Below are 22676 nucleotides of genomic sequence, written 5' to 3' on the forward strand. Positions count from 1 at the left end.
AAATAATAAAAACGTTGACTTCCAGATATCTTCCTGCGCAAGCGTGTGGATTTGTCGGCCCCAAAGTCCCAAAGTGCCAGACCCATTCCCACCGACCCAGATGATACAGAAAGCCACAAATTAATGATTCATCCCAAATAGACCACTTATGATTTCCCCTTTCATTCTCAGCTCTATTGAAGCTATTCAAAGACTCCAAATGTTTACCCTAGTCAAGTTTCACCAACCTTTAAACCTGCGCTTAATAACGTCTGTAGACTCTCAGCTATTTGTCACCTTTTGAAGTTTCCTTTGAATACTCTGTCAATAATTTCAAAATGTTATTGATGGGATTCGAGTCACGTTTTGGCTCCTCATGTTACCCTGTGTCCGAGGGATGATGGGTAGGTGAGTGGTGTTGGAGGGTGAAGGTGCAAAAGTACACACATCCTTTACTCAAGTAGAAGTACAGATACTCGTGTTTAAAAATACTCTGGTAAAAGCAGAAGTACTGACTAAACTTCGTTACTCAAGTAAAAGTAAAGAAGTATGGGCTTTGAAATGTACTAGCGTACCATGCTGTGAATGGATCTGGCCCTTCCTACATCCAGGACATGGTTAAACCATACACCCCAGCACGTGCACTCCGCTCTGCATCAGCCAAACGGCTCGCTGCACCCTCACTGCGAGGGGGACCCAAGTTCCCATCAGCAAAAACACGTCGGTTTGCTATCCTGGCTCCAAAATGGTGGAATGAGCTCCCCATTGACATCAGGACAGCAGAAAGCTTACACATCTTCCGGCGCAGACACAAAACTCATCTCTTTCGACTCCACTTCGAGCGATAAAATGACTAACAAAGCACTTATATAGTAACAAAGGACTGGCTTATCTAAAGCCAGTTGAGTAGCACTTGAAATGGTTTGGCTCTATGAAACCTGATGTACTTATATGATTCGGTTTTCTTCAAGTTTGTATCTTCTTGGTCGAATGCACTTATTGTAAGTCGCTTTGGATAAAAGCATCAGCTAAATGCAATGTAATCTAATGTAAAAGTAAAAAGTACCCATAACTAGCAGCTGTTTTAAAGAGTACCTGACCTCCCTTTATATTAATAGAACAATAATGTCATTGTTAGCTAATGAATGTTTCCATGCTGAACAACGACAACGTTGTCATTGGTCCCTCTTCTTTAGAGAAGACCAGGAAATGATGGATACACGGATCGTGTTCAAATCAATAGGCACGCAATGGCTCTAAATAATAATGATCACGCCACCAAACACACATTCAAACTAAAGTAACCAGCCTGTTTGGAAAATGTAAGAAGTAGAAAGTACAGGTATTTGTATTCAAAATGTAAGAAGTAAAAGTAAAGAGTCGTCAGAAAAATAAGTAGTGGAGTAAAGTACTGATTTATTTGTACTCCACTACTTCCCACCTCTGCTCACCACACACCCAGAACCAGATGTTCCCCAGCTGATAAACCTGTTTGCTTCTCTGACAACTGAGCCCAGGAGACGTGAGTTATTAGTTAACAAATGAAGCGTTGTTTGTCCGCTATCAGGCCTTTATCATCATAGTGATGAAGTGCCTCTGCAGTCTTTAGGCCACACAAGCAAAAGAAAAGACTTGACTGTATTTCAAATGAATTAAAACTCAACACAAGAACCATTTGTTTTTACTGTTTTAAGTCAAAGTCGACTTCATGGACATTTCTAAAGACATATTTTAGGTGGTTTTGTACAAGATGACATTATATTTATAGCAGTACACAGTCCCAAAAAGAATGAAGTACAATTGCACAAGAAATTACAACAGCCTGACTAAACTGCTTACTAAATAAAATATGCAATTACCACTTAATATGGTCATACTCATTGGTACGCTCTTGTACAATGTAAGGATATCCTTATAGCCCTTTTAAACTGTTATTTTGTATTATTGAAAATGTGTTCATGCAATAATATACATGTAATCAAGTACAATCCATATTGCTAAGTGGATGTCAATTCCTCTTATTCAACCTAAAAAAATATATACAATTCAAGCTCCACAAACTTCACAGAGCTAATTATGTATTAGTATTATGCAGCTGCTGTTGTAGATAACACCACCAGTATAGCATTATATATGTTAATAATCTACATTTCTCTGAAGTAGGGCTTTCTGATTCTGTATGTATAGTTTATATACATTTTTTAACAAAGGAAAGTTGTGCTACGATTGTAAAATCATGTACAGTATATAAAGCAATTTTTCTCTAAGTATGACGTAGATTTGAAAATGCACAGTCAGCTATTACATAAAGCTGATTCATCAAAAACTGAAAGCACAAGTGATAATGGGAAAAATATCTATAGAACCTAAAGTACATTATTATTAATTACTATTAGCAGTCACATTTCTTCTTCTTTTTGTACAGCAGTTACAACAAAAATGACTTGTAAAACATTGTGATCCAGCTGATAGAAAGTAACATTTTCTCACTTACCTGGAAGGGCGAAAAGAGATGGAAAGTCCCGGCAGTTATAGATTCCCGTCGAATCACTTGCACAAGACATCCAGAGGTTCTCATAGATTGTGGAGGTTGTAATTACACTGCCCTCTGTTGAGGATTCTTTCCAATACTGATCTTCTAGTGATATGAAAATCATTATCCAGCCTGCAAAACCCAGGAAAAGTGCTATAACCTCGATGATCTCTTTCATCTTGAAAGTGATTGTCTATTAATAATTAGCAAACCTAATAAATAATGCCTGTGCGAGGAGCTCTATTCGCAACTTCTGTATCTGATATACATTTTGGAAGTGTGAGAACTGACTCAGGGTTTCCCCCCCCCCCCTCATGTACTCAAACCTGGGCTAATTTGAACATTGATTTGTTGGTAGAAGCTACATTATAAGTGTTCTATTCCCGCCCAAAATGGATGACATTTCACATGTTTGGAATATTACTATAGAGATGTAAATGTACATTGAGTTTTTTTTCTCCCTCTCTTCTGATTGGCGGTGGAGGTAAGATACAATCTTGTAAGACGTTTATCACGGCTTTGAATTTGCGGATCATTCGGCACTGATTGCTTTCATGTGAGGCAGTAAACATTGCAATTCACTATTTTACATTGTTTTAAGAGGAACTGTAGTCTTACTGTAAATACATTATAATACATTTCAATATACCCAATGAGACATTTGAAATGATATGATCTCAGTAAGTGATGATATTGTAGGTTTATGGGAGTCATTTTTTTGGGTTGCTCCCATCATCTTGTCCTCTTGCTTGGATCCCCCTCTTTAAAAAAAAGGTAGCTTGTGTTTTTAGGGAGGTCATTTGAGGTTCTATCAGTAAATACCATTGTTAAAATACTGAATATGAGGGCAGGGCAAACATGAAAGCTGGGGTATGGTGGGTGATTTATTGAAGGCAGAAAACTTATATTTCAGTACTGGTTAAGCATTAACAAATCTGCAGCGGGACAAAAGATGCAAGATGAAATTCTGTGTTGAAATATTACAGTGCTGCCTTCAAAAAGATAGGCTGTTCGAACACACCCTAATAATGAATTACTCCACACTATACATTAAGTACATGGAAGCGTGCACAAATCTATATATAAGTACTGATAAGTGTACATTTAATCTTTGCACCTGCGATGCGTACACTTCTCTAAAATGACTATAAAAAGTGAGTCCACCCTTGTTTATCCTTTGTTTGTGTCAAGCTATTTATATATGCGAAACTTCACCATTTACAGTCTATATCTTATCAAATGTGAATTCTGTTAAGCCGACCAGTAATCAGACGCACAGTTCAAAGTACCGTCATATACTTAAAGCATATTGAATAGACATTCAGGCTTTAAATCATAATCTTTTGTCTGTTAATATTTTATTTCCTTGCCCTTGCCTCAGTCTGTTGAACGATTTATTTAGTTGTGTCCCCGCTGACCTCCTCGCTCTAAAGGGAAAGTTCACTCAAATTTGTGTTAAAATCCAAAATAAAATGCATTCTTTTATTGGGTGTTTTTTAATCTTTCAGTGATTTGATTTCACACATTAAGTTAGTACATGACTGTAGTTGACTGTATGTAGTTGTATATTCAACACATACAGTATATTCAACATATCTTTCACTGTCATTATTTATACATTTTGCTTTTTTGTTTTGTTTTATTTTCAAATGTTGAGATGTTTGTATTTCATTCTTTACTTTCTAGTCTTTTTTTTAACATTATGTGAAATAAAAAAATAAAAAATTTGGATCAGCAAAGTAAAGTACATTTTATATCTTCTTCAGAGGAAAAAATGTATAAGAATCATTAACGTGTTTACATGTGTAGCTTTTTTAAAGTCTTTATCTGCTGGTATTTCCCTGAGCCCCGGAGAGTCTGAGCTGGGAGTGGAGGTTGTTTTGTGGTGGCTTTTTTTTTTTTAAAGGGGGGCAAGAGAGTTCTGGCTGGTATTGGGATCGTTTTGGGAGAGACACAAAACAAGTGTGAGGCAAGAGCAGGCAAAATGCAAACAGGTAAACACTTTGTTGGCAAAATTGTCAAAAACTTGCTGATGAGCAGGTGGCAGGGCAAAGAGAGAGAGAGAGAGAGAGAGAGAGAGAGAGAGAGAGAGAGAGAGAGAGAGAGAGAGAGAGAGAGAGAGAGAGAGAGAGAGAGACACACAGGCAGGAAAACAAACACATACACACACTAACAAGGGTTTCAGGGACGGGCAGTGACAGCTTCAACATTTTGAATCCTTGATTTTATTTGTAATAGTGAGTGTTCAGCAGACACTGCAGTGATTGGCTGTGGTACCATGATGCTGCACAAAATCGGTAACAATGACTGAGGATATTAATCAGGAAATTAATCATTTCAAGAGTCAAGATGACTTTTATAGTTCAGAATATTATGTAACTGAACAAACCTGCACTTCTCCACTGAGCTAACTTTAGATTATGATTCATGTGTGGATTCAGTAATAAGCGCTTAAAGCTGTATAAATAATGAGACTTTTGCCTGACTTTGAACAGTTACGATTTATGTGAGTTTCGGTGAAGTCAATGTGTCATTACCTGATCACACACACACACACACACACACACACACACACACACACACACACACACACACACACACACACACACACACACACACACACACACACACACACACACATACAGAATCTTAAAAAATCTATGATTTAGATGGTGGTCCACCATGGGTCACCACAAATTATGTACATCATTTCTCGCTTATCATGAAATTGTGTACAGACATTCATGGTGCCCAGAGGATGAACCCACATGATTGTAGTGATCCCCTGACTTGTTCTCTAGCGCCACCATCAGGTTAATATTTGTTTCTGTACGTGTTTAAGAACTAAATCCTGCAAAACTATAGATATACTTATCACCCTCAGCTTCACTCTGAATTAAGTGCTGCTAATTAGCAAGTGTTAGCATGCTAAACTAATGTGCATTTGTTGACTGATATCCGCCAAGAGGTGGATGTCCCAAGGCGGCTTTCTTTTCCCGGATTTTGTTTATACATCTGACCCTTCGCGGTCAAATGTATCCCAGGATTCAATGCGCTCTGGTCACAAGTACGTTTTGTTTTTGTCAATGGCATCTCCCGGACTCAGCAGCAGTATGGGTGTTAAGCAGGCGGAGGAATATGCTGGTGGTGATCTTTCATGAATTGTTCAACGAAAAAAAGGAAAAGCAACGTTTCTGGATTCTTTTTAACTTAGTTAGCCTACAAGTTAGCTTGTAGGCTAATTTGAGCTGTACAGCTTCTAGCAGGTTGCTAAATGGGAGTCTTCGGTAGACCCAGCCTCTGTCGATCGTGTAGGCTGGGATTGTGACACATAGTAAACTATGTTAGCATTGTTATGTGAACAGGATAGTTTACATGTTTCCACCCTCTTAATCTTGTTAAACAACAAATAATTTGTTCACGGTTCAAAATAACAAAACCATTCAGAAAAATTAGTTAAAATTGTGTTAAAATAAAACGGCCATTCTTAGATAGACTCACTTCTTCCTTTGCCAGTGAGACATACAGTATTCATGAGATTGGTATGTAATAAATATAATCTCGCATTCACTTTTACTGCTGAATTGCTCTCTGTGTTAATTTAAGATTAACTAGACCTGAGATGCTCCCTGGTTTAATATTTGACCCTAACAGTAACCCAAGAGACTGAGCCAATCCAAATAAACAAGCACTGATTATTCCAGTTATTGTTTGACCAAATTAAACACTTTTTAGTATCCTTATCTAAAATAGAGCATCATAGACTGAACCGCCGCATCACTTCCATAAACAGTATGATATAAAAAGTTGTGGTTTAATGTACAAGCTGGAAATACAGTCTGATATATTGTATACTGCAGTTTCAAATTCACACAAGAATATCTGCAATGGGCCAAAGGTGTCTTAATGACAATATTTATATGATAATGAAGATAATCTTTAACCATAAAACATACAACCTGTTCACCTCTTTTCACCCTCTGTCTGAAACCAGAGCCCAATCTTTTCATTAACTCCAGCTAATTTGTTGAAAAGCGTCAAATAAACACATTGATGTGGATAGTAAAAAAAAGTAGACTCAAAACACATGTTGCTTTTCAAGCTTTTATTGATTGCTCTTCTATCTACAATGTCTGCCATAGTAATAACTTTAATAATAATTGGTATATAATAATATATATTCTTTGCTCTATTTCCATCTGTTGCAACTCAAAGCAGAACACATCCTCCTCCTTTGGCTTCTACAAAGCTTGAGTCAAGGTCATTTGGCAGCTTGCCGTTCTCTCCCCAGATGTTCATCTCCCCAAACACACCCGTCTCGATCATCTCCTCCTGCCAGGGGATCGGGACGTTGCCGGAAGAAAAGTCGTTGTAGAAATCTATGTCTTCCTTATCCAGGACCACACCTTTGATCGAGCTGAAGGCGCCCACATCGTCAATATCTTTGGCATAGACCGCTTTAGGATCAGGGACAAATGGTGGCGGTAGCATTCCTTTAGATGGAACACAGACGAAGAACAAATTAAAGAAGATATATTATGCTCGTTTTCAGGTTCATATTTGTATGTTGTGTCTCTACTGGGACATGTCTCCATGCGTTAATGTTCAAAAAGCTCTTTATTTTTCTCATACTGCCTGTGCTGCAGCACCTCTTTTCACCCTCTGTCTGAAACCAGAGCCCTGTCTGCTCTGTATAAGCTCCCAGTGTACCGGACGTTGATGCTAATTGTCGTAGTGGCCAAAGGCGGTACTGCAACTTATGTGTCTCAGAACGAACACTTTTACCCAGGACGAACACTTTTATATCCCTTATTTAAATCGTTAGGGTCTAAAAGTTGTGAAATGTGCTAAAAGCTGAATCCAGAGTTATTTATTAATTTGACTGAGCCGAAAGTGGGAGATCGGAGGCGGGGCTTAAGAAAAACTCAAGTGCGCACTCTCTACAGAGAGGCGAAGTTCCTCCCCTTCCGGTGGGACTCATGGGACCTTATTTCGGAAAAAGTTTGTATTGAAGTCAATGGAGAGAGCAAGATTATCTTTCGATCCCGTTTGAATTGTGCCACGAATTACACATATGATGTTTGTCAATCTTAAATAATAATTTCCATGTCAAAAAAGTCACAGTTTGTCGTAAAAATCCCAGAATCCCGGTCCCGCATGCTGGCTCTTACGGAACCGACTAACTCCCCTTGTGTGTATGTACAGCTCTCAACATGCCCAGACTTGTAGTGATTTTCACCTCTTTTAATACTTTTCGCCCATGGAGGTCCCCCGGAAGGGGAGGGGCTTCGCCACTCTATGGAGCCAGATTCAATACATTTACTCTCGAGAGTTATGCGCCACTGAGCAACTTTAAAAGGAATAAACGGGGTCCCGTTTAAATTAAATTTAAAGCTGCAAGCAGCGTTGAGCGGGTCTTCGACGCTCCGCAGGCTGTTGTCCGCACGTCGAGGTGTGTGTCTAGGTGTCTCGAGGACTCGAACGTTGGCAAACGTGGAAAGTTTCAGGCCGATCGGACAACGTACATGGGATTTACAGCAGTATCATAAACATTGTGTTTGATGGCGAGTGATCTGTCGCCATGGCAACGGCATTTGATGACATCCCATAATATGCCTAGATGTGTTGAGGGCTGCATCGTTATCAAACCTGTGAAGTTCTGGGCCGTTTGGACCATGTTAACTGGAGTTATGAGAAAACCGTGTTTCACGGCGACCATTTTGTTACCATGGCAACGGCATTTGACGAAATCTCAAAACTGACACATATATGTCTTTAGGGCTGTACCGTTAGCACACATGTAAAGTTTGAACACTTTTTTACCATTTACACAGGAGTTATAGCAATATCATGCTTAACGGCGAGGGATGCGTTGCCATGGCAACAGCTTTAGAGGAAAACTCACTATTGTCATATTGAGGTGTTGAGGGCCGGACTAGTAGCCATCATCTGAAGTCTGGTGCAGTTTGGATCATTTTCCATTGACTTAAGACCAGTGGCGTCGCCTGGCCTGGGCATCCGGGGCTTTAGCCCCGAATGTTTTTTCTCTAGCCCCGGACAATTCTCCCTCAATAATATAATACATTAACCGTGCTTTACGTGAACCTCATCATGACACAAGAGAGGACGGCAGCACTGTAATTTCCTGTGTTCAGTGAATGCAACAGAGGCATGACACCAGACCAATCAGAGAGTTGCATGGAAATAAACGTGTGCTTGTGTCATTCAAGCTCGGCTCTGTGTGTGTGTGGCAATAGCGCATTTAGTGTGAGAGAGAGAGAGAGAGGTGCGGCTTTCACACCAGCGCTTTTCCCTTTCTAGCTCCTAGCGAGAGCTTTTCTGGTTCAGCTCCGGTTTCCCTTTTCAGCTCCCGCTCTGTTCACACCGCCCAGAGCTGCCGCTGCTGCGTCATGACGTCACAGTTTACGTCGCTGATTTTCTCCCACAACAACAACGGGCCGGGGACTGCGTCGGGTCGATGATCGTGTTGCTTTTAATCATACGAAGCCAGATTAAATTAAATAACGACTTCTCCAACCTTATACTTTTCTCCAGAGTGCCGTGGTTCATTGTTTATTAATGTGTTTCAGCGGCATTTACCGACCGCTGCAGTGCTGGCTGCTCTTCCACGGGAGTTTATTCTCCCGTTAGCTCCGGGTTAGCTCACACGGCTCTAAAGTATTCACTGTCTGACTGTCACACAAGCAGCTGATACATATCCCCAGTTCCCCTTAAGTGAATGTGTGTCAGTCTGAATTGACGCTGTTTGGCATCACAACGCTGTTATGAAAGTTTCTCTGGTATAACATGGGTGATGTTAGCATAGCAACCGAAGCTAAACTGACTACTTGCTAAGCCGTTTTCTACAGGCACATTTTACCGGCGTATTTTTCATTATGATTCTACTTGTGATAGTCGGACATGACAACCTGTACAGCCCATGTATTAATTCCATCCGATAGCTGCTATAATAACAAACAAAACGTCTGCCTGCTCTCCACAATGATCAATAACAGCGAACGGCTGGTCAAAGTAAGGTTTCCTGCACGCCTCGACGTAAGAGACGCCGCGTCATAGCTCCGAAGCTCTTGCCTCTGGACCGACAATTTTTTGGAGCTGGAAGTGAACCGCATTCCGGAGCTATGACGCGCCGCCGCTGCGGTGTGAACAGGAAAAACCGGCGCTTTTCCAGCTCCAGCTCCGAGCAGGAGCTGGAAAAGCGCCGGTGTGATAGGGGCAAGGGAGAGAGGGGGAGGGAGGGACCAGTGCCAGCATGGACCGTGTTGTTAGCATCTGGTTAGCTAGCTGCACTAACGGACATAAGGAGCTGTTTCCACAAGAAGCTGGAAGAGAGTCCTCTCCTCTCAGACTGAGAGACTCAGGTGAGCTAAAGGACTCTCTGAGTGTTTAGATACATAACTTTAGTCTAAGTTATCTCAGTGGGTCTCAAACGGTTTGGTCACAAATTATTCAAAAGATTATTTCCGCGGCACACCTTCATATGATCATTATAGTTATAAAAAAAATAAGAGAATAAAGGAAAAACAGTTATGAAATACTATATGGCAGTAAAACAAGAATAGAGTTTAAAAGGGGAGTGATTAGTAAAATATCCATAAAGAAAAAGTAAATCTGTTTACAGTTCTGCTTCATATGGGTGTTGAGAGAGGTATCCATAGATCTCTTCATTTTGCTCTCAAAGTGCACCAGATTGATGCATTTAACTTCAATATTTAAAAAAAAATCTTCCCGGGGAGGTGAGCCCCCCACTCATGAAAAATACCACTTTACCACTGCCTATATGCCGTGAGCTGATTATCGAGCCTTCATTGTAACAGTCGCGGGTGTACTGTGTGTGTGTGCGTGTGGGGAGTGTTGCAGTAGAATATTCCACTGTAGTGCCGCCGCCACTGTGGGCTAAGCCCCGAATGTTTTCAGGTCCAGGCGACGCCCCTGCTTAAGACAACATTGTGTTTTTTGGCGAGGGATGCGTTGCCATGGAAACGGCATATGATGACATCCCATAATTGGCGTAGAGCTGTTGAGGGCCGGACCATTAGCCATCATCTGATGTCTGGTGCCGTTTGGACGTTTTTCCAGTGAGTTAGGACAACACAGTGTTTCATGGCGAGGGATCTGTCGCCATGGCTACGGCATATGATGACATCCCATAATTGGCGTAGAGCTGTTCAGGGCTAGGGTTAAGGACAAAGGAGCCTCATTCACTTTACATTGGGGTTGTTTGCGTGGTGCAGACACGTAAATGTAGCAAAGTTCGTGACTCCACCACGCACTGCGGTGTTAAGGAGTCGTGGTGGAGTCACGCATTCTGGTGAGACCAGGTTGGTCTTGCCACATGGTCTTCCCTTGCATAATCTCAAATATTTTGTATTTAAGCTACCAACGTGTAACAGAACCATGTCATGTTTGTTGTTCTCTGACACAAAACATCATGTTGAATCAGTCAAAAACAAGATCATTGCCATTGGCATGATGACTTCTGGTTTGGAACACAAAGTTCTGTAAGTAAGTTTCACTTCTTTCGGCTGCTAAACCTTAACTTGTTTTTCACTTATCATCTTGTGTAATCTTTATCTTGTGTTATTTCAAGCTTTTAATTCAGATTGACATGTATGGTATGAGTGTTAGTGTCCCAACAATTCTGTATCTTGTGTAAGTGTATCTGATTATTGCAACACAGCAGCTGCAAGAGAACTATCGATTTTTAGCCGTGTGATTCCATGGATTGTTTATTTTGTTATAACAAAGGTCAAATGTTTCTCAGCAGAAAGTTAACCATCCAGTTCAGCAGTTGATATGGGAGCACCAAAAACTGAAGTTCAGGAAAGAGCCAACGCAAAATACTTCTCCGCTCATGTCTTCTGCTTTAATTCCCCACAGCTTCCAATAAATAGTTAAAAAAGTTGTTTAGAATGAGTATGATGCTTTAAACCAAAGTGTTAATGACTGAAAACCCTGGTTAACATTCAGTCATGTGATTTTTTTTAAAAAACAAACAGTTATCAGAATCAGAATCAGAATATAATTATCATACCAGTATATGCACTTGGCTACCAAAACATGAATAGAGTGTGCTTAAAGTATGTGTGTGATGTCATGTCAATAACAACAGAGTGAAAAGGGTCAGGGTTGGGACAAATGTAATTTCCCCTTGTGGATTTATAAAGTATTTCTTAACTTAGGCGTAGAGTTGTTGAGGGCCGGACCATTAACTGTCATCTGAAGTCTGGTGCAGTTTGGAACCTTTTCCATTGATTTAAGACAACATTGTGTTTTACGGCGAGGTATGCGTTGCCATGGAAACGGCATACGGTGAGATCTCAGATTTCACGTAGAGCTTTTGAGGCATGGACCGGTGATATAAAAGTGAAGATTGGTGGACGATGGGACCGTGTCCATTGGAGTTACAGCGACACCGTGTTTTATGGCGAGGGATTCGTTGCCATGGTAACGCCATATTAAGTAACATAAAATTTGACGTAGAGCTGTTCAGGGCCGCAGTGTTAACCATCATGTGAAGTTTGGTGGCGTTGTGAGCATGTCAGTTTGAGTTATGACATCATCGTGTTCCATGGCGTTTGATGGGCCTAGCATCGAGCGAACGCGAACTTTTGGCGCCAAATCACGGCGTGCGAAAGAAAAAAACTTCCGTGATAACTTTGAATTGCCCATGTCTGGAGATGCTACCCGACGAATTTCGAGTCGTACGGATAAAGTCGCTGGTAGAAGATAGATTTTGCGCGGAGGACGAGAAACGCGATAAATCGCGTTTTTTCGACGCCAAATTCAAAATGGCCGACTTCCTGTACGTTCTTTTTTACCCCTCCAAGAGGCTTTTTTGTTCGTCTCCGCACCCTAGATATGCGTAGCGAGTTTCGTTTCGTTTACGTGAAAGTTAAAGTGGGGGGAGTTTACGTTAAAAACGGAAGTGGGCGTGGCCTACGCAATTTTTTACGCAAAGTTCCGGAACCAATTACATATCGCAAGTTGCACCACTTCTGACGCGCGTGCAAAATTTGGTGAGTTTTCACATGTGTTGCGGGGGTCAAAGGTTTATCGGTCGCTGCGCGACCGATTTCAATAGGGTCTTCGCCGACCTAGGTCTCAGACCCTAATAAACGGGGTCCCGCCTCCAACGCTGTATCCAGTTCTCTTTATACATTCATGGCTGTGATTGGTTTGCTGTCCAGCTTTGTTGTGATTGGTCAACTGCGTAGAGATGTCCCGCCCCTTAGCCATGTACAATGTGTTGGAGCACTCGCTAATAGAAGTGCGAGGGTTACATTGTGGGGGAGGGAGTGTGTGAAACAGAAACTTTGGGATTTCAGGGGAAAACCCCAAAAAGCATAATAAAATATGACATAGGAAAAATCTATATATTTCTTTATTTCGACCTTATTATGCAGATAAGTCTTCTTCGATTGTATTTGTTAGACGTCACCCACCTCCTTCCAGGCAACCCCAGTTAATATCTTTGAAGAAAGGCTGTTTTTTCAGCTCCTCACAGTCGTTGTTTTTGAACCCGAGACGTTTTTCTGGGTCCTTGTGCATCAGGCCTTCACAGATATCCTTGCAGTCTTTGCTGAAGACCGGTGTGTATGAAACTGGATCATTCAAGATCCTGCGAGCAACCTCCGTATTCTCAACCTAAAGAAAGAGGACATTTGTATGGTTTGGCATTGGACAAGAGCAATTAGGGGATATTTTTAACCCATAAAGGTCCCCCTGTGTGTCTGTGTTACACATGTTAGGTACCTGCTCTCCTCGTACTCTAAAGGGCCCTTTGGCGGCAATCATCTCATACAGGGTGACTCCCAGCGTGAAATAATCCACTGTGTAGTCATACTCCTTCTTCTGGAGCAGCTCTGGAGCCATGAAACCTGTATTCATAGACAACATGAGTGTGGTTTCACCATAACAATAACCTGGATTAGAGCATTTTATCTACACTTAAAGGTCCCCTATTATACTGTTTTTCATCAATATATTATAGGTCTCAGATATATACAAAACATGTCTCTGAAGTGTTTGGATCCAAACACCAAACAGATCATTGCAGCATCCCATAATCCCCTCTGTTTCAGCCCTGTTTCAAAAGTGCTGATTCTCTGTCTGTTACTTTAGATGAAAATAAGGAACCACTCCCCACGCCGCTCTGAGAGATATTTGGTTCAAAAGAACTCAATGGTGCTCTAGGAGGAGATTCAGGTGATAAGGTGTGGGGGGGGGGGGTTACCTTGGTTGCTGATTGGCTAATGGTTACACACAACACAGTCTCACGGCATTTTGTGTTATAGTCACGAAATTAATCTATTGATTCGTGTTCACCAACACGATTTCCCAATTTTATTCGTGTCACACAGAACGATTTTAAAATCAATGTAAATAATAACAAATTAGAAGGATAAAGATATTTAAAAAAATACAGATTTAAGTATTCTGACACAGAACGATTTTAGAAGCAATGTATTTATATTGGTAGTATGTTTCGTGCCTGCACCAAATAATAACAAATTAGAAGGAAAAAAAGATTTTTTAAAATACAGATTTCAGTATTCTGAGGCTCTGAGCCATTTCTTTTCCTCGCGGACGGCAAAAAAACTCCGACATTATACAATTTAAAATAAAAGGGATAGGGTTAGGCTTAGGGTAAGATATTGAGTAAGAAAATGTTTTTATGAACCACACAGCTTCTGGTCTTCCAAGACCCGACCGGACAAAAATACGTTGTGCAGGCACGAAACATACTACCAATAGAAATACATTGCTTTTTAAAATCGTTCTGTGTGACACGAAAAAAATGCGGAAATCGTGTTGGTGAACACGAATCAATAGATTAAATTAATTTCGTGACTATAACACGAAATGCCGTGAGACTGGGTTGTTACACAAGCCAAAAAATCGTTATGACATCATAAAGTGGCCAAAATCTGATCAGCTCATTTTCAGACAGGTTTTTATATAAATGGATCAGGACAAAAAGTGAGAGAATATTTTTTCCTGAAACTTTCAGAATCTCTTTACACAGAGGGGACACATGTTGATGTAGAAAAGACATGAACAAGTGGATTTTGCATAATAGGAGACCTTTAAGCAGTTTTGTTAAATGAATCCAAGAATACTGGATTTGCTCATTTACCTGGAGTTCCTGCATATCCACTGGTTTTGTCTTTTCCTGGTGGAAGTTCAACAGCGAGACCCATATCTGACAGGCGGACGTGTCCTGAATGAAAAGACATGGATTTTAAACATCATTACTTGAATAGACAACCAAATATAATACATTATTTTCACTCTTACTGCCCTATTAGGGTGTGTTAGACAGCCAGGTGTTTACTCTTTTTGAAGGCACCTCTTAATAACCCACTACAGGAAAGGGAGAACCCCAAAAAAGCATAATAGGGCCTCTTTAAAAAGATTATATTTACTTGGTTCAAGGTTCAAGAGTTTTATTATCATGTGCACAGTAACTACAGTGTAGTTATGGCAATGAAAATATTAGGTACCGAGCTCCTCCAACAGTGCAACATATTATATAACGGACATAAGACAACAAAATAACAATAATAACAATACAAAAACAAGAATTGTGCAAATGAACAGAGTACGATACATTTGAATATGATACTTAAGACCAGATCAATGATTTTGGTTATGGATGGTTATGGTGATTCTAGCACTAAGATAATACAAATCAGTGTTTCCATAGGAGCAAAGAAACATGGTTGAAGAGTCAATAATGGATAGGTTAAGACATAGTGTCGTCACAGCTGTTATTTCAGTACATCCTGCAGAGGAAATGTTTCACCTGCATCATCCAGCAGAACATTCTCTGGCTTCAGGTCTCTGTAGATGATCCTGTGTTGGTGAAGGTGCTCCACCCCGCAGATGATCTGAGCTGTATAGAAACAAGCTCTCGTCTCATTAAAACCAGGATTCTTTTCATCCACATTGTACATGTGAAACCTGCAAGAGAGGGCGGGTGTTTAAAGTGTGTTCTGAAGAGTTTGAGATCAAGAAGTGCAGAAGTAATCTTCAAATTGATAAAATAATCAATGTATGGAAGCCTTAATAATTTGCGGAAAACCTTTGTACCATGATTGTCTTTCTATATGCTATCAGTGTTTCCTGCTGAATAGTGTTAAAGAATAACGGGATTATTAATGGTTCAAATGTGCGGTGCGACATAGGCTGAAAGAGATACTGTATAATGTGTGTCCTTGTTTTCTAATGTGTTATATCATAATGTCCTGAGTGTTCAAGGTATCGGATCAGTGACCGACGCAATACAAGACTCTTTATTCTCTGATTTAAAGCATGATGCACTTGCAGGCAAAGTCTATAGTAGTCCCTCAGCCGTGAGCTTTATCTACTGTAGGCTGATTGTGAGCAGAAAGAAACACTGTTCCCATATTTTAACACAGAAGCTAGTAAATGGCATGTTTTTAAGTCAGTCGATGGATGCCAGAGAGTGTGCTGTGTGTTTGTTTGTGTATGTGAGTGTGTGTTTATGTAAGGCTGTACTCAGTGTTGAAAGAAGTACTTAGATCCTAAGTATTATCAGCAAAATGTACTTCAAGTATCATCAGTGAAAGTACTTGTTATGCAGAATGGATCTTTTCACAGTATTTTATTACCATGGTTGTTATATTATCCTGTTTATATACATGTAAGAGCATTTAGGTAATGCAGTTGGTTTGGACCAAATTGAGATACTTGAAATACTGTTAAATTACTAGTACGATGCAATATGCCATATCAGCACATAATGTGTTAAAAAGTAACTAGTGAGTGTTAAAATAAATGTAGTGGAATAAAACGTACAATACATTTATCTCTGAAATGTTGTGTATTAGGAGTAGGAGAATACTTAAGTACAATTGTGTCAAAAAAGTACTTAAGTAAAATACTTGAGTAAATTAACTGAGTAACTTTCCACCACTGGCTGTACTTGGTGTTTGTAAAGCTCACCTGAGGTCTCCACCGTTCATGATGGTCATGACTAGACAGAGGTCAGACTTGGTCTGGAAGGCGTAAGCCAGCGACACGATGAAGCGGCTGTGAACTTTAGCGAGGATGCGCTTCTCCACGATTGCTCCCTAAAAACACACATTTAAACATCAGGAAATTATTGATGTCCAACAGAAGCAAGAATGCCAACTTTTAGAAGGAATGAAACCCAGTATCCTCACAGGCATGGGGCTCAAGAGAGGGGAAGCTTACAGTATATTTGACAAACTATCATACACCACAGGAGACGTATATATGTATAAAACAGCAACTGTATGCATCTACTGACCTACAATTACACACAGCACAGAAGCTACAGGGGACTGGATGTTTGTAGCAGGTGCTATTGCATCTTTGACGCAACAATCATCAATACTAATAACTACTACAGAAAGATGAGATTCAACAATGCAGGGCTAATAAGCTACCTTTAAAATGCAGGTTGGATTGTTGAGTGTTGTACAACAAATTATGTGAACAAATGCATAGACAAAGTTTATTACAAAAGCGCAAACACAACCACAATCTAAATCGTACTCGTAATGCAGAAACACCACGGTTACTGTGCAAACAAACAGTCTGTGTACATATGAACGTCCTGCTCATACATCCTGTTAGCTGCAGCCCGAGGCGACAGAACTTCAGAAATATACGTTGATCTTACGGCACTGAATAACATTTTAGATGCAGCTCGAGAGACAAACACACGTTTGTGAGTTTGTTTGTTGTGTCTATGGTTGTGAGTAACGTTTGCTAATGCGCCACTAACGACATGCTGCTACAGTTTCTACGAGCCTACCTCTGCTCAGTCTGACATCATTTAAAACATAATTAGCACCCTGAAGTTCTTAATAGTTATCTTATCATTAACTCAATTTGTTGATTGTAAAAAAACGCGGTCTTATACTACTGGCTGATATTTGAAGTCACTGAACATTTAGCTTAACTATCTTGGGGCCTGGTTTTTCTAATCCTGGCTCTCATGCATGGTTTACTCACCGTGTGGCAAATGTGCCATAATAACAATTTAGTCTGCAGGGTAGTTTAAAAGACTGAAGACTTTCCATAACACATGACACCCCCTGCTGGTACTGAATACAGGACAGGGGAATTTACTAATGTTGCACTGAAGCTTTTCTTTTATCCATACAGGATGTCTGTTGTTTTTTTGGTAACACCTACCAGCTTTACCAGTCTTGCTTTTAGAAGCAGTGGGCTTTAATTCAGTATCCCTGAGCGGATCTGTTAGGTATTTTAGAGAGTCTCAATTTTCTTTTCATTGAACCATTGTGGTAAAATAAATGTCTGCCCGCACTGGGTTAAATCCCCTCTAACCTCTAGTTTGACCTCACTTTGTGTTACTCTTGTGATTGCCACTAATGGTTATTTGCTGCCACATGTGTGCTTTACCTGGTAGCCCCCACGTTTCTTCAACCTCTTCTTCTCCAACTTCTTGTTGGCGTACATTTTGCCCGTTGCCTTAGCCTGACAAGCAAACACTTCTCCGAAACCTCCTTTACCCAGGACCCTGAAGTCAGAGAACCAGTCCTCATCAAAAGGCTGGCTCTCCAACCATTTGAACTGGACATAACGCAGGAAGTACATGCTGTCCTTGAAACCAGCGAGGGCCATCTTCTCCAGGTGTTTGAGCATCTGCTGCTCGCTCTCTTTGAAAAGGTCCCCGCGGGCGTTCTTAAAGTCTTCAACGACCCGAGCAACGGCCTTCTCCTCCAGGAAGCTGCAACAAATCTTTGAAGCTGACTTATAGTATTTATTGACCATTTTCTGGGCCTTCTGCACTCTGTCTGCTTCTTGGCATACGGTGTAGTCTTCGATGTCCTTCCACAGCTCTCCAGCATTTTTATGGGTCGCCTCACTCTCCAGAAACTGCAGGAACAGGCGATTGCCAATGGGCTGATTGACACACATGCTGTCAAAAGCTGCGTCTACAGATGTTTTCATGTGTTCACAATCTCTGATGTGTGGGAGCTTCAGCCTGGCACGCATCTTCTTGTCACGCATGGATGCTGCTGTCGCTCCATCAATACTGCCACGCGCTGAAACGTAGGCAGAGTTTGCCACGACCGTCTCCAATTCACCGAGGTCCATAGCTGCACCTTCGGCCGACACAAAACCAGAAGGGAAGTTAATGAGAGAAACATTTCTATTTAAAGGGGCTCAATTACGCTTTTTAGCCTCTGTCTTAAACGGGATCCCAGTCTGCTCTGATTGGTTAGAGATGTCCCGCCCCTTACCCTAACACATACAATATATTGGAGCACTAGCCAATAAAAACACGAGTGTGACATAATGGTGTCACTATGTTACGGAGGTAAACAAGCTTTTTAGGCAGGGGGGGGGGGAAGAAACTGGACAAAAACCTATATAAAAAACTACAGAAAATCCAAAAGCATAATAGGCCTTCTCAACCATTATGACCCCGGGTACCTAGCACAGGCTTGACATTTATAATATTTAAAAAATGATGATTAATGTTGATAAAACGATCTGCATATTTACATTCTATTCTTGATATTTCTACTCTGCTTTTCATTGATCTGGGTTTTACAGTTAAAAGCGTTTTTCTCCTCATTCCATTCATATTTATAGTAGAAATTAAACCATAGCAACAGCACAATGTTTTCATCTTGTTCATATTTTTAATTATTCACTAAAACACACGTTTGGACAAAATTCTATATAAGCAAAGATGCAGAGTTATTTCCTTTTTACAGTTGAATATAACATTATACTGACATTTTAATATATGACATCGACATTGAGTCCATTCCATAATACTTCTTCAGTTTTCTCATTTCTCAGGGGTCTGCCTCATATACAGAATAATAAAGGTATGAGAATCTTTCCCACAGATGCATTTTGTTGTGACGTGCTGCTCCCTGCTGTTCATAAGACAAACGGCACTGAAGAGGTCTTTATTTATTTCAGTTTCAAAGGGCAGTGAAATTAACCTACATGCACTTGCTTGTGAACACAATCACGCCAGTAAGGGATTTACGGAGCGGTGAGGGAAGTAGAGCATTAGCTCAGGCCGGGGAGCACATTATGCGGATTACCCTTCTAATGATTTAATTTGAACTAAAACGAGTATATCCCATGCTGAAATACACTGTGCACCAAATCAAGGCTTATGCAATGCATGCTGTTGTTAGATTTGTATGATTAGTATTAATGTGCAGTTTGAGGAAGTCTCTGCATCGCTATAATATCTGTATTTCAGTCAGACAACTCACGTGTTTCTTAATATGTTTATTAGAAGCAGCATATAGTTTGAGTTTGGCGTCTAGGCTCGGGCCTCATCACTCCACAGATTTACAAAGAACATTGAGTGATGATTAGATAACTATCCCCCGAGCCTACAGGTGGAAGCTGGGGTGGGGTGGAAGCTGGGGGGGTGGAAGCTGGGGTGGAAGCTGGAAGCTGGGGTGGAAGCTGCTGGGGTGGTGGTGGGGTGGAAGCTGGGGGGGTGGAAGCTGGGGTGGAAGCTGGAAGCTGGGGTGGAAGCTGCTGGGGTGGTGGTGGGGCAGGCGAGCAGCAGCAACATGAAACACAGCAACAGAAACATGAACGTAGCAATAGCAAGTGAACACAGCAGTGGCAGCAGCAGCATAGCGAGGCAGGCAGGAAGACCTGGCAGCTTAAATAGAGCGGCATGTTTAGGAGAATGTGTTTGGTTGGTTGTAAGAGGGACGAGGTGCGTCACGTGTTAATGTATCATTGGTGTTCGAGTTGACGACTGCCTGAACTAGCTCGCAGGCTGGCTCACTAGCTTCGCCCCATTATTGAACATTGTTGCAAAAAGGCAAGAAAGGAGTTTTTGCCCCGATAATCATGGATGTGTTGCATTTGAATCACGTTTTATCTCTGCTAATACCACCTTTATCAGTCTCTATCTGGGTATATTTCATGTGTATAAACTGTTTTGTCTCTACCTGGCCCAGTAGGTTTAGTGCCAAAAGTGATACAGTTGGCTGACTCCACATAATCCAATTTACACTGATGGTTGATACCAGGGATTAACAATACAGATAATTGACCTCATTGTTAATTAACTTCATGTTAAGACTTTCTAAATGTGTTTAAAACAGGGTCAGAGAGGATCTTATTACAGATCAAAAGCTATTGGCGGTAAAAGTATGTCAGTAGTATCAGCAAACTTTAGTTAAAGTATCAAAAGTTAAATGTACTATAGTGTAGAAGAAAAGTCCTCTTGAGCATCAATATTAACCTTTAAGTGTTTGTTACCTTTTTACTGCTTTAGATGTTTAAGTTTGTGCTAGTTTTTACTTCTTTATATATTGTAATATATATAATATATATTGTAATATATATAAAGATGAGCACAGAACAAAGATTCAGGTTTTCCGATGCATTTTCAAGCTGAGTCAGGGGAGTAAAGACTTTATTTATCTTAAGAAGTAGGACTATTTTCTCCAAACAAAATCAGAATCTAGAAAACACATTTTTCTTCCAAAATGAAACTGGTGTCTGGATATAGATTTTTAAGTTTGAATTAGGTTATGAAGCTAAATCAATCAAGACAAAACAAACACATGACAACATCTTTTATGTGTTATATTCTACAGCAAAACCAATAATCATGCCATATTAATACATTGTTGTTTTATTAAGGTAAGCATTTGACAACAATTAACATTGATAAAGCAGCACTCACCGTACTCTTGTTGAAGCCGGGCGTCAAATGAGGTATTGAGGTTTATAAATTAAATCCAACTGGGGCGAATCCAACATATATTTTACTTTCTTATATTTCTTCCATTAACTTAAAGTAATTGAAATCATCTTGTTGAAGTCCTGACAAAAATCCTTTATTTCCTTTCTTCCCCGACTCTTGCCACCTTGTCCCTATTTCTCCAATGAGTTGAAAAGGTTGGGGGATCAAGTCGAGGTGTACTCACATCTGAAATCCTACTTGGTTGTTCATTAGCTAGTGAGGATTACACGCTGACATTATTAGCGGGAGAAACTCGGCACAACAATTAGAGTAACCCAGCAGCAGGAGTGATTACTGATGATGGGCAACTCCACACACATTTCATGCTTGGTTTTGCATTGCAAAGTAAAATCACCACAAATCTGACTCTTTTTTTGCAATGCAGTCTGCAGAGGGATAGTCCAGCTCAGACGGGCTGCAGATAGATAAATGGAATGTCTTCTGTAGGTGTGAGAGAACATCACTGCTGCAAGCTTTTACAAAAAGCTCAGAACTATTCTGTGTCTCTATGGTTGGGAGGGTTATATTAAAATGTTATCCGTTACAATAGCTAGTTACCTTTAAAAAAAAAGAAGTAATCAGTACCCTAATCTGAGTATCAAAAATGTGTCCTCCACTCAGAGATTTTATTTATAGGAAAACCTGCCCATAATAATAATAATATGAATACATTATCGCTTTTCTTGAAACTCAAAGACATTTTACAGAGTAAAAATTAATTAAAACAAAGTTAAAACAACACACGTAAAAGGTAAAAAACACAACATTAATTACAGACTAAAAGCAGTTCTGAAAAGGTGAGTTTTGATTTGTGATTCGAACATTGTGAGATGTATTGAGCATATTCAGGCAGTAGCCTATGCACCTACAATGAAACACATGAGCACATACTACATTTAAAAAAGCAGAAATAACATCTGAGCTGACAGAAAATGCTCCGTTTTATTTGAATACACACAGTTAAGCTCACACACACTATTTTATGAACATATAGGTTCACCTGCTGAATTAAAAACAGAACAAATGAACAAAATAAAATGAAAACCATACAGCAGATTCAGGGAGTCGGCGTTTAGATTCACAATTAAAGTATTAGCCCACAGAACAGTACAGCTTACAGAGAAGAAATTCAATCTTCTCTTTTTAAAACAATCACAATGTGCTCTTTTTAGTTATTTAGTAACATTGTAACCCTGCTAGTAAACCCAATATTTAGAAATGTAACAGTAATCTGATCATGTCTTTTTAAATGCAAGGAAAAACAGCTACTATTTTTTGTATCATGATAACGTTATACCATTACATGTAATCGGTTTCTCCCCAAACCTGTGTGTATGAGCATCGCTGTATAAGAAAACACTATTTAAATTCACTGCA

At 40.1% G+C, this 22676-nt stretch overlaps 1 protein-coding gene across 1 annotated transcript; it reads right to left on the reverse strand.

Annotated features, from left to right (window-relative positions):
- Positions 1-6721: 6721 nt before the first annotated feature.
- grk1b (G protein-coupled receptor kinase 1 b) lies at positions 6722-18652 on the reverse strand. The gene is made up of 7 exons (XM_034140261.1): positions 17954-18652; positions 16505-16632; positions 15342-15499; positions 14673-14756; positions 13289-13413; positions 12979-13180; positions 6722-7005 (listed from the first exon to the last, which is right to left on the reverse strand). Exons 1-7 carry the CDS (start codon positions 18650-18652, stop codon positions 6722-6724), a joined length of 1680 nt encoding a protein of 559 aa, XP_033996152.1.
- Between the last annotated feature and the right edge of the window lie 4024 nt (positions 18653-22676).

This window comes from Trematomus bernacchii, unplaced genomic scaffold (genome assembly GCF_902827165.1).
Source record: "Trematomus bernacchii unplaced genomic scaffold, fTreBer1.1, whole genome shotgun sequence".
Lineage (NCBI taxonomy): Eukaryota > Metazoa > Chordata > Actinopteri > Perciformes > Nototheniidae > Trematomus > Trematomus bernacchii.